The 12575-nt window shown below is 43.3% G+C and overlaps 1 protein-coding gene across 1 annotated transcript in view; it reads right to left on the minus strand.

Moving 5' to 3' along the window:
• The window catches only part of taf1b (TATA box binding protein (Tbp)-associated factor, RNA polymerase I, B), a 64599-nt gene that overhangs the window by 20236 nt on the left and 31788 nt on the right, over window positions 1–12575 (minus strand). The window contains exon 8 of the mRNA XM_052025012.1: window positions 10731–10830. Coding sequence (XP_051880972.1) covers window positions 10731–10830 — 100 coding nt within the window. The remainder of the gene's footprint in view (window positions 1–10730; window positions 10831–12575) is intronic.

Raw genomic sequence — 12575 nt, forward strand, 5'->3', positions numbered from 1 at the left:
GACATACAGGTTAGGAGCTGTGGGCATGCTATGTTGGCGCCAGAAGAGTGGCGACACTTGTGGGCTGCCCCCAGCACATTCTTAGCAACGCAAAAATATGTATTTCACTGTGTTTCAATGTACATGTGACAAATAAATAAATATCTTATCTTTTGTAGTTGGCAATATTAATTAGTTGCTGCTAATTAATCCACACAAGATCATGGGTAGATAAAGGAACTGGTAATCCAAAACAATGATGGAACCATACTCCAAGAAATTAGGTATTGAAAATAATCACATGGTCTTAGTAAGTCTCTCTTTTCAATCCTTCCAATTTGTAAAATTTTTTTATTTCACCTCTGGAACCTTTCAATTCAAAACAGACACGACGAAAGGCTTGCAAAGATGGGTGTGATGGGAAATGGAAATTTCACTGTAATGCACAGCTCTTCAGAAAAAAAAAGAACCATGGATATCAGGAGAAGCCATTCCTGATAATTCTCTGGCTGTGGCAAGTACAAAATTAGATAAGTGTTATCCCACCCAGCCATCTGATGATAGAGAGGCATTGTCAGAGGATGGTGTGGTTCACCCTGTCAATTAACTCAATTGGACATTCCTGTGATATTTGCTGCTTGATCCTCATCATTTTCCAATAACAAAACATTTACAGTAAATGAAAATCAAAAATCCAGATGCCAAATATCTGATGAGTTCTAGACTTGAAACATTAACTGTTTCTCTTTCCACAGATGCTGCCCAACATGTAATGTGCTTCCAAAATTTTCCTTTTAATTCACATTTACAGGTTCTCTTCTATAGGTTTTCATATCTCCCAAGCAATTTTAAAGAACCACACAACAATTCAACCAATGTCCAAATAATAAAATCACCATACTTCCTTTGGAAGATCTTCAGATAAGGTATCAAGACTAATATATCATGGCATAAGTTAGCTCAAACAGCATCAAACAAAAAAGTGAACCATGGAATTGTGGACTCCTGTAACATCAATGACAAGGTCAGTTTTTAAAAGTGAGTTTATTATAAGGAAAGATAAACACAAAGAGACCACATTACAATTTATGAGTTGGAGATGGGGGTGAGAGGTTTCTATTTGCAGGTCTAGATATACAGGCAATAATTTTGCATTGCAATCTTCCATAGGGAAGAAGGTAATTAAGACGTCACATGTAGCCAAAGTGCATTCAAGTTCACTATTCAATTAACTTGGAGGTTAATTCAAAAGACGATTTGCAAAATGTTGCCTTAGAACAGGATGCACAATATGCTGCACAACTACAGCTACTTCAAAAGAATGAATGATTTCCCCCCTTCTCAGTCAAGAAACTTCACCAATTTGCTTACCGCATGATAATCCACTTTTCAGCATGAGCCATAGCCAGTCTAGCTCGAGTCAGAAAGTTGTGGTTCCAGCCCAATTCCAGAGGCTTGAATAGAAAAATATAGACCCACACTCCAGTATAGTACCAGAGGACCACAACAGCGTCAAAGAAACTTTAATATTGATATCTAGCTTTGCTGAAAAGTGGCTTCTTTGGTGTGGAAACTAGTCCATGTTTTCTAGGATTTTCTTCTGAATCTTTACTGTCGGGGGCAATATCATACACTAGGGTAGGTAGATGCATCAAGCTTATAAAAGGAGAGAAAAAAACTCTGGAGGACTCGGGCTTCGGTTCGGAGGACTCGGAGCAGCTAAGTGTTTTCTCTGTTTATCACTTTTATTAGGGTTTTTGGGTGTAAGGGTTGGTTTTTTGTTAGGGTTTTTAGTGTAAGGTTTAGATTTTTTAATAAGTTTTTTTAAGTAGTCGAGTGGGGGCTGGACTGCGCCAGGCGCGGCGCGGGTAGCTTAAAAAGGAAGCAGTCTATAGAGCGGGCAGCGGAGTGAGTGGCAGCAGAGTGTTCTGGGCTTTGGCTCAAGGGGCTTCGGCGTGAAGGGGCAAGGAGGGTAAGTAGCTGGTAAGTAGGTAAAGGCAAGGTTTACCTTTTGTTCATTATAGATTTGTAGGTGGGACTAACTAGGGAAAAAAGAAAGGTAGTCAGATGGAGGACATGGTGGTATGCTGCAGCTGTTTGATGTGGGAACTCGTGGACCTTGCTGCGGTCCAAGATGGCCACATCTGCAGTAAGTGCTTGAGGCTGGACGAACTTCGGCTCAGAGTTTGATGAGCTGAGTCGCAGCTACAAACACTGCGCAGCATAAGGGAAGGAGAGAGTTAGTAGACACGGTGCATCAGGTGACAGTCACCCCCTTAGGGTAGGTACATCTGAGGTTCAGGAGGCAGATAGAATGGTGACTGTCAGGGGAGGGAAGAGGATAAGAAGGAGTCAGGCAGGCAGACAGGACAGAGAACCCCGGAGGCTGTTCCCCTCAGTAACAAGTTTTCTGCCTTGGAAGCTGTTGAGAGGGGAATGACCTGCAGGGTCCTAGCTGCAGTTACCAGGTCTCTGGCACTGGGACTGGTACTGCTGCTCAGAAGGAAGGGTGGGAAGAGACATGCAGTAGTGATAGGGGACTCGATAGTCAGGGAAACTGACAGGAGGTTTCTGTGGCAGTGAGCATGAATCCCGGATGGTATGTTGCCTCCCAGGTGCCAGGGTCCGGGATGTCACTGATCGGGTCCACAGAATTCTTGAGTGGGAGGGAGAGCAGCCAGAAGTTGTGGTCCATATTGGCACAATGACATAGGTTAGGAAGGGGGATGAGGTCCTGAAGAGTGAGTTCAGGGAGCTAGGCAGGAAAATTGAGGAACAGGACCTCAAGGGTAGCAATCTCGGGATTGCTGCCAGTGCCACGTGATAGTGAAGGTAGGAATAGGAGGAGGTGGCAGATAAATGCGTGGCTGAGAAGCTGGTGCAGGAGGGAGGGTTTTAGATTTCTGATCATTGGGATCTCTTCTCGGGAAGGTGGGACCTGTACAGAGAGGACGGGTTACACCCGAACCAGAAGGGGGCCAATATCCTTGCGGCGAGATTTGCTAGGGTGGTTCAGGAGGGTTTAAACTAGTTTGTGAGGGGGAAGGGAACCGGAGTAGTAGGTCAGAGGAAGAAGGGAATGGGGAAAAGTTAGATCAAACAGGTAGAGAGGCTTTTGGGGAAGGGGAAGCAGAATACAGGCTATAAAAGTAGTAAGGTAGATGGACTGAAGTGTGTTTACTTAAATACAAGAAGTGTCAGGAATAAGGGGGATGAACTGAGGGCTTGGATAAGTATGGGGGACTATGATATCGTGGCTATTACTGAGACGTGGCTGACATCAGGAGAGGAGTGGATATTGAATATTCCTGGTTTTTGGTGTTTTAAGAGGATAGGGAAGGGGGGGAAGAAGAGGTGGAGGGGTGGCGATACTGGTCAGGGACACTGTTACGGCTGTGGAAAAGATGGATGTTGTAGAAGGATCATCTCTAGAGTCTGTATGGGTGGAATTAAGGAACAAGAAAGGAGCAGTTACTCTACTAGGAGTATTCTATAGGCCCCCCGGTAGCAGTAGAGATATAGAGGAGCAGATTGGCAGGCAGTGTTTGGAGAGAAGCAGAAATAACAGGGTTGTTATAATGGGAGACTTCAACTTCCCAAATATAAACTGGAACCTGCTTAGTGCCAAAGGTTTAGATGGGACGGAATTTGTTAAGTGTGTCCAGGAGGGATTCCTGACGCAGTATGTTGACAGGCCGACTAGAGGGAATGCCATGTTAGATCTAGTTTTAGGAAATGAACCGGGACAGGTGAAGGATCTATTGGTGGGTGAGCATTTGGGGGACAGTGACCATTGCTCCATAACCTTTAAACTTGTCATGGACAGGGACAGGTGCAGAGAGGACAGGAGGTTTTTCAATTGGGGAAGGGCTAACTACAAGGCTATAAGGAGAGAACTTGGGAGTGTAAATTGGGATGTCCTTTTTGAAGGAAAATGTACCATGGAGATGTGGTCGATGTTCAGGGATCTTATGCAGGATGTTAGGGATAAATATGTCCCGGTGAGGCAAAGAAGGAATGGCAGGGTGAAGGAACCGTGGGTGATGAGAGAGGTGGAACGACTTGTTAGGGAGAAGAAGGTAACATACGTGAGGTATAAGCAGCAAGGTTCAGACAGGGCCCGTGAGGAATATAGGGTAGCAAGGAAGGAACTTAAGAAAGGGCTGAGGAGAGCTAGAAGGGGACATGAAAAGGCTTTGGCTAGTAGGGTTAAGGAAAATCCCAAGACCTTTTTCAAGTACGTGAAGGGTAGGAGGATGGCTAGGGGTGAAGGTAGGTCCAATTAAGGACAAAGGTGGGAGAATTTGCCTGGAGGCGGCGGAAGTGGGAGAAGTTCTCAATGAGTACTTCTCTTCGGTATTCACCAGGGAGAGGGGTCTTGATGATGCGGAGGGAGTGCTGGTAGGGGTAATGTTCTCGAGGTTGTTGATATCAAGAGAGAGGATGTGTTGAAGTTGTTAAATAATATTAAGACAGATAAATCTCCAGGGCCTGACGGGATTTTCCCCAGGCTGCTTCGAGAGGCTAGGGAGGAGATTGCTGAACCGCTTGGTAAGGATCTTTGAGTCCTCGTTGTCTACGGGGGTGGTGCCGGAGGATTGGAGGGTTGCGAATGTTGTCCCCTTGTTCAAAAAAGGTAATAGGGATAGGCCAGGGAATTATAGACTGGTGAGTCTCACGTCTGTGGTGGGTAAGCTGTTAGAAAGGATTCTAAGGGATAGGATTTATGAACACCTTGAGAATCATGGACTGATTAGGGACAGCCAGCATGGCTTGTGAGGCAAGATCTTCCCTTCACAAGCCTGATAGAGTTCTTTGAGGAGGTGACCAGGAAGATTGATGAGGGCAGTGCGGTGGATGTGGTTTACATGGATTTTAGTAAGGCATTTGATAAGGTTCCTCATGGTAGGCTTCTTCAGAAGGTCAGAGGCCAAGGGATCCAAGGAAGCTTGGCTGTGTGGATTAGGAATTGGCTTGCATGTAGAAAGCAGAGGGTTGTGGTGGAAGGAGTGCCCTCAGATTGGAAGGCAGTGACTAGTGGTGTCCCGCAGGGATTGGTTCTGGGACCTCTACTTTTTGTGATATTTATAGATGACTTAGATGAGGGGGTGGAGGGCTGGGTTAGTAAGTTTGCAGACGACACTAAGGTAGGCGGTGTTGTGGATAGTGTGGAGGGCTATCAGAGCTTACAGAGGGTATATTGATAGGATGCAGAGCTGGGCTGACAAGTGGCAGATGGAGTTCAATCTGGAGAAGTGTGAGGTGGTACACTTTGGAAGGACAAACTCCAGGGCAGAGTACTGGGTGAATGGCAAGGTACTTGGCAGTGTGGAGGAGCAGAGGGATCTGGGGGTTCATATTCACAGTTCATTGAAAGTTGCCTCACAGGTGGATAAGAGCAGTTAAGAAGGCCAATGGGATGTTGGCTTTCATAAGTCGCGGGATTGAGTTTAAGAGCCACGAGGTCTATGATGCAGCTTTACAAAACTCTAGTTAGGCCACACTTAGAGTACTGTGTTCAGTTCTGGTCGCCTCATTATAGGAAGGATGTGGAGGCATTGGAGAGGGTGCAGAGGAGATTTACCAGGATGCTGCCTGGATTGGAGAGTATTGAATATGAGGAGAGGCTTAAGGTGCTAGGGCTTTATTCACTGGAAAGGAGGAGGATGAGAGGAGACATGATAGAGGTATATAAAATATTGAGAGGAATAGATAGACAGTCAGCGCCTCCTTCCCAGGGCACCAATGCTCAAGACGAGAGGTCATGGCTTTAAGGTTATGGGTGGGAGGTTCAGGGGAGATGTCAGAGGGAGGTTTTTCACCCAGAGAGTGGTTGGTGCATGGAATGCACTGCCTGGGGTGGTGGTGGTGGAGGCAGATACATTGAACAGGTTCAAGAGCTTGTTGGATAGGCATATGGAGGAATGTGAGATAGAAGGATATGCGGGAGGAAGGGGTTAGGTAGTGTGAGGGTGGTCTGATGGACGGCACAACATGGTGGGCCGAAGGGCCTGTTTTGTGCTGTATGGTTCTATAATGAGATGTTGAGTAGTTAGTTGAAAATAGGGCTGATGAAATCATTGTCTTCTTTTAGACAGTTCCTTGGATCAAGGATAACTTGCATCCAGTGGATGGTAAGGACTCTGAGGTGGCAAACGAGACCAAAGTTGGAACAATAGATTCTTCCACAGATGGGGCACGTGGTGGTTGGGTGGCTAGCTTTTGAGGTGGTCTGCTCTTTCCTGCTGCTTATGCAGGGTCTCTGTGTGCTCCCAATGCATAGCAGGAGATTCTCAACACCATCTCAAATCCTCCTTCCCCACTTTGGCAATCATGGGCTAGGGATTCCCTGAAGTCAGTGGGGATTTCGTATGTTGAAGGCGGCTTCAGGAACATGTTTGAATTATTTTTCTCCTGTTGCCTGGTAATCTTTGCCCCATGATAGGATTCAGAATAGATTGTTTATTTCGGGAGTCTGGCATTGTACTTGGAACCAAAGCAATTGCCCAATATAGCCACCTGAGAATAACTCGGGCCTCAGTGCTGGCCTGGGAGAGGACAGTGGCATTGATTCACATGTCCCTCCAATGAATTTGAAGGATTTTGTAGACAACATTGGTGCTGTTTTGTTTTTAAGTGCCTTAAGATGCTGCTGTCAGTAGCCCAGGTCTCAGAATCATATAGAAGAACAAGGGTCACTGTTGCCTTCTACACACAAATATGTGTCAAATAGGGGGGATGACCTTCATACACTCTTTTCCTTAAATAGATGAAAGACTGAACCTGCAAATTGAAAGTAATGGTGAATTTCATCATTCATGTCTATTTTCACAGAGAAGTGGCTCCCAAGATATAGGAAAGTGTTCTATGTTTTCCAGGGTTTCTCCATGAATATTCTAGTCAGAGGGCTGTGCATGCAGCAGGGCAGATTGGTAGGGAACTTGTGTCTTGCAGATGTTGAATCCAAGGCCCATCCTCTTGTATGCTTCAGTGAAAGTATATGATCGTTTGAAACTTAGCCCCCGAGCATGTGCAAATTAGGCATCATCAGCATACTGCAGCTCAACTACTGAGATCTGGGTTACTGTGGTTCTGCAGTATCTTTCAAAGGTTGAAAGCTTCTCATTCACTGATTAGCTTGACTCCTGTGGGAAATTTGTTGGAAGCAAGATGAAACACTGCCACAAGGAGGATTGAAAAATACATCGTGGCAATGATTCGGCCTTGTTTGGCATCAGATCTCAATGACAATGGTCATGTTATACATTAATATGTTAATATCATGACTTACATACCAGCATGGAGAAAACCCAAGATGGAGATGAATTTCTGTGAACAGCCAAATTTGAGGAAGATGTTCACAGTCCATCTTGATTGATGGAGTCAAAGGATGGTGGTGCTTGATGCATTTTTCTTTGAATTGGTTGCCAATGTGCCTCTGGATGGGCAGAATCCACAGTGGTTCAAGGAGCTGCTCTTCAACCACCAGGAGGAGCGATGGACAAGGAGCTAGCCATGACATTCCCTGTGTAGGACACCCATGGAACCCCCTGTAGTTACCACGGTCTTTTCTTACAGTTGGTCACGATTACAGCATCTCACAGATACCCCAAAATACCCACCATTTCCTAGATGAGGCGATAACGTAGTAGGTCTGTGAGGAGTCCTTCACCAGCAAGTTTTAGCATTTCAATGGGGATACCATCTACACCCAACATCTTGTTATTTTTGAGCTTGGATATGGTCTTCTCAACTTGTTTTTGCTCAGGAATGCTAGCCCAGACAAGCTGCTCGGGGACAGCATCATGGTTGAGGAGGTCTTTGAAGTGTTCCTTCCATCAAGTGTCAACTTACTTCACTGTCTCTTAATTCCTTAGTTCTCAGTGGGGTGGGGCCTTTGATAGTTTTTATGGTGTTGTACCACCCATATGTCATGGCTGTTGACAATTTGCTGAGCTACTTGTGTTCTCTCCATCCTCCATCTGTTCTTTTCCCTGGAAAAGCAGAGCTTCCAGTTCAGGAACACCTTGTCTGTGGTTAATTAGCTCCTCCATCTCTTATTTTCTATAACAAGAAGAACCAAGAGTGATTGGATGAGAATGACTAAGAGTCTGCTCACAGGTGCCAATTGCAGCAGACTTCAGTGCAGCTCATAAACTGTGCACATTCTGTGATCCTATTGGCTGGGAACTAGAAGGTTGTTTGTGTAGCACTGTCTGAGAACTGCCAGCTTTGTGGGGTTCTTGAGAAGTTCAAAATGGATCTTCAAGCAGCAATATTTCTGTTGTACTGGTGGCTTGCGGCCAAATTGATGGAGATCATAGATTAGATGGCAGTCGGTCCAGCAGCAATTGGTGCATGTCATGGCATGGATGATATGCAAATTCTGCAGCCCTTTGCTAGGATGATAAAATAACCTGGCAGGTACCATTACTTGCAGAGGGTGTAGTGAAACAAGTAAACATCACAATGGAGCATCAACCTGTTCTAAGGCAACATTTATAACAGGTAAATTGTAATCAGGGACAATGACAGATTTCTTTCTCACTAACCTTAGTCAGAAGAATTAAATCTTATTGAAACCTACAAGATCCTAAGCAGGCACAACAGGACAGATGTTGAGATGTTTTCACTAGTGGTAGAATCTTGAATGCAGGAACATAGTTTCAAGATAAGGGGTCAGTCATCTAAAACTGATGTACATAAGAAATTTCTACTTGCAGAGAGTGGCGAATCTCTGGAATTCTGTCCCAGAGCATTAGAAGTATTTAAAGGGTAGGTTGGTACATTTTTGAAAGATCAGGGGATCGACTGCTATAGTGATCTGCACAGGGGAGTTGAGGCCTATGGTAGATTAGCCATGATTATATTGAATGGTGAGGGGTCGAGTGGCCGACTCCTGCTCCGATTTTCTTGTGTTTTTGCATGTAACCTAGGGAGCACCAAGATGAAATGTATTTTTATGCTTTATTCATTGTTGCTTCTGCTGAAAATAGCTAAATTAACACAGACTATGGATTAAAACTGGGACCTTATTTCGTTGCTCACTGGATAAATGCAAATAGAAAATGGGTGCTTATACAAATACCCTGCCATGTTCTAGCAATAATTAAATCAGCAATTCTATACTTATATATAAAAAAATGCTTCTGAGTACTATCTGGTAAAAAACATAGAATGGATGCATTATGAAAATAGAAAATGGACCAATGAGAAGGTGACAAATTCTTGTCCTGACCGCACAAAGATTTCCACAGAGAAATTCAAGTGGAAAGAGAAGCTATTACAATATCCAAAGCCAATTCAGAAAAAAGTTGTTGGTGTTACTGAATATATTCAAAAATAATAAATTGAAATCATGAAGTTTTCCCAAAACAAAAGTATTTTGGTTGCCAATCATCATCATCATCAAGTGGAACTGCCTCAAGTCCACTCAAGATTAACATCCATGACCTGACTGGGAAAAAAAAATGCCTAGGCAGAGGGAGGGAGCATAGAAACAAGCAGCATTATTTTCAGCTAACAACATGAAAACAAAGTACAGGACATTTGCTAATGTTTAGGATCGTACTGGGCCTTTTTCAAGAGTATATTACACACCATCCAAATAGTACTACAACTCGTCCATAAAATAGTCAGAGATATCAGATTCAAAATCCCTCAAACTCCAAGCGTACTTCCACAAATGTACTGTTGAAAGTATGCTGACTGGTTGCATCATGGTCTGGTACGGCAATTTGAATGCACAGGAACACAAGAAACTGCAGAGAGTAGGGACTTTCCCGAATACATCATGGGCACATCCCTCCCCATCAGTGGTAGTATCTACAGGAGGCACTGCCTCAGGAAGGCAACATCCATCAAAGACCCCTATCATCCGGGCCATGCCACCTTTGTGCAGCTGCCATCGGACAGGAGGTACAGAAGCCTGGAGTCCCACCACCACCAGATACAAGAATACCTACTTCCCTTCAGCCATTTGGTTCTTGAACCAACCAGCAAAACCCTAAATCATCACTACAGTTTAGCAACACCATGACCACTCTGATCACTTTACACTAAAATGGACTGTTTCTTTTTGTTCTAATTATGTTTTTTTTCTTGTAAAAATTGTGTATCATTTATGTTTAATTTACGTTTTCCTCGTGAATGCTGCTTATATTGTGTTATGTGCCTGGGTGCTGCTGCAAGTAAGTTTTTCATTGCACCTGTGCATACGCCAATAAACTCAACTTTGGACATTATACATGTGGATGTACCTTCCTATACTCATTTGTGATTCCTTTTCCTTTAATTGGTCCACTAGTAACAGATGCAACTTTTACTTAAGTTGAATAAATCCAGTAGATTTTATATCAAACTATCCCCACACATTTTTGTAACATACATTTTACTACAAAATCCAAACACTAAACTCTGAATTCTTAAAAGAGCAATTGCTGTCCAAAAAGACCTCTCAATTTGAGTATTAGATGTGCTTTCAACGGACAACTATTGCATCATTCATTTACCATAATCTTTATCCATACACACATGTAGTACTGCTCGGACTGGTTAGAACAAATCTGCTAATTACATGCAAAAACAAGGAAACCGAAATCCTACACTTTTCTTGTGGTAGGAATACTAGACAGCATCACAAGACAGTGCAGCAAGTTGATAAGAGATATAATGTCACGATCTACTTTCACAATATTACATTAGTATCTGCAGCACATTTTCTTTCAACTTAGGAAGATGTACATCTTTACCTGTACTTGAAAGATACGGATGTCTGGTCCATAAAGTTTCATCTCTTCAGGAAAATACTGGAAGGCATTTATATATGGTACATGCAGGTCTGAAACAAACCTATTATTTCAAAAAATGCATATTGAAGAAAAATTAAAGGTTAAACTGGATTTCAGAATGGCATAGAAGTTGCACCCTCAACGAGTGTTTGTTTCACTTAAAATATGGTAGAATTGATTCTGTTGGCATCCCAAACCTTTTTTTAAAAATAAAAAGGCTGAAGTCTCCCAGCCCTTTAAAAAGGGTAAGTATTTTTTTTTGCCTCCAATTTCCAACCACCAAAATCCTGGTCTAAACCATTAATCACTATTCACAAATAAGGAAGACAAGACAGTAGCAAATCCAGTCACAAAACACAGGCAGAGCATGAAAATTTGGACATCCAAAATGCCATTATTACCCAAAGAGGAATCTCTATTAAGTCAAAATAGATGACAGAAAACAAACCTGCTCTTGCAGAGTAGCTTTGATGTAGTGAAACATTCCAAGCTGCTTCACACTGAGCACCGAGCAATGTAGCCAATGGTAATAGTAAAATGGCTTTCAATCACATTGGATTGAGTGACCTTGGAGACCCTTTACCAAAATAGCAAGTTCAGGTAATTTTCAGTCATAAGGAGAATAGTCACTACATTTAGCTCAATAGAACCATGATTTACACCAAATGGTTTTATGAATAAAATAGGAACCAAACCTTGACAAACTTACCAACTTGAAAACAGGAATAAATATTTTGAAATCAAGGCATTATACACTGGGTTACGGTTAAATAAATCAGCAAGCACAGAAATGGTAAATGCACAGAATAGTATGAGTTAGGACATGGCCAGTAAGGTTTTAGATGTTCCTATTTGGCGAGGATCCAAACAGCAAGGAGTTCATTGAGTCTAGTAACAAGGTCATAGGAAATAGGTTCTCCACGAAGATTTGCTGTTGATGTAGCCCCATTAATGCAAGAATTAAAAGATAATCTGCTATCCGACAATTCAGAAATCCCAATGATTCAGCATCTAGCTCACTGGGTACCAATTACTGGATTCACAAGATCACAAGATAAGGGAGCAGAAGCAGGCCATTCGGCCCATCGAGTCTGCTCCAAGGAAAAGGGAAAAAGAAATGGGGTGGGAAAAAAAGAGAGAGAAAAAAAACTATTCTAATCCCATTTGCCAGCCTTATCCCCATATCCCTTGATACCCTGACTATTTGATATCTGTCTATCCTCCTTGAATACCCCCACTGATCTGGCCTCCACTGCTGTGCGTGGCAAGGAGTTCCACAATTTCACCACCCTCTGGGTAAAGAAACTTCTCCTCATCTCTGTCTTGAAACTGTACCCTCTAATTCTAAGATTGTGCCCTCTGGTCCTGGACACGCCCACCAAGGGAAACAGCCTAGCCACATCTACTCTATCCTTACCTGTCAACATTTTAAATGTCGCTACGAGGTCCCCTCTCATCCTTCTGTACTCCAGCGAGTACAGTCCAAGAGCCGACAAACGCTCATCATACTTAAGCCCTTTCATCCTGGAATCATTCTCGTAAATCTCCTCTGAACCCTCTCCAACGTCAGCACATCTTCCTAAGATGCGGGGCCCAAAACTGCGCACAGTATTCCAAATGAGGCCTCACTAGCGCCCCATAGAGCCTCATCAACACTTCCTTACTTTTTATACACTATACCTCTCGAGATGAATGCCAACATAGCATTCGCTTTCTTAACCACCGATCCAACCTGGTGGTTAACTTTTAAGGTATTTGTATGAGTACCCCCAAGTCCCTTTGTACTACCGCACTATCAATCTTCTC

The sequence above is a fragment of the Pristis pectinata genome, chromosome 10 (genome assembly GCF_009764475.1).
Source record: "Pristis pectinata isolate sPriPec2 chromosome 10, sPriPec2.1.pri, whole genome shotgun sequence".
In the NCBI taxonomy this organism is placed as follows: Eukaryota; Metazoa; Chordata; class Chondrichthyes; order Rhinopristiformes; family Pristidae; genus Pristis; species Pristis pectinata.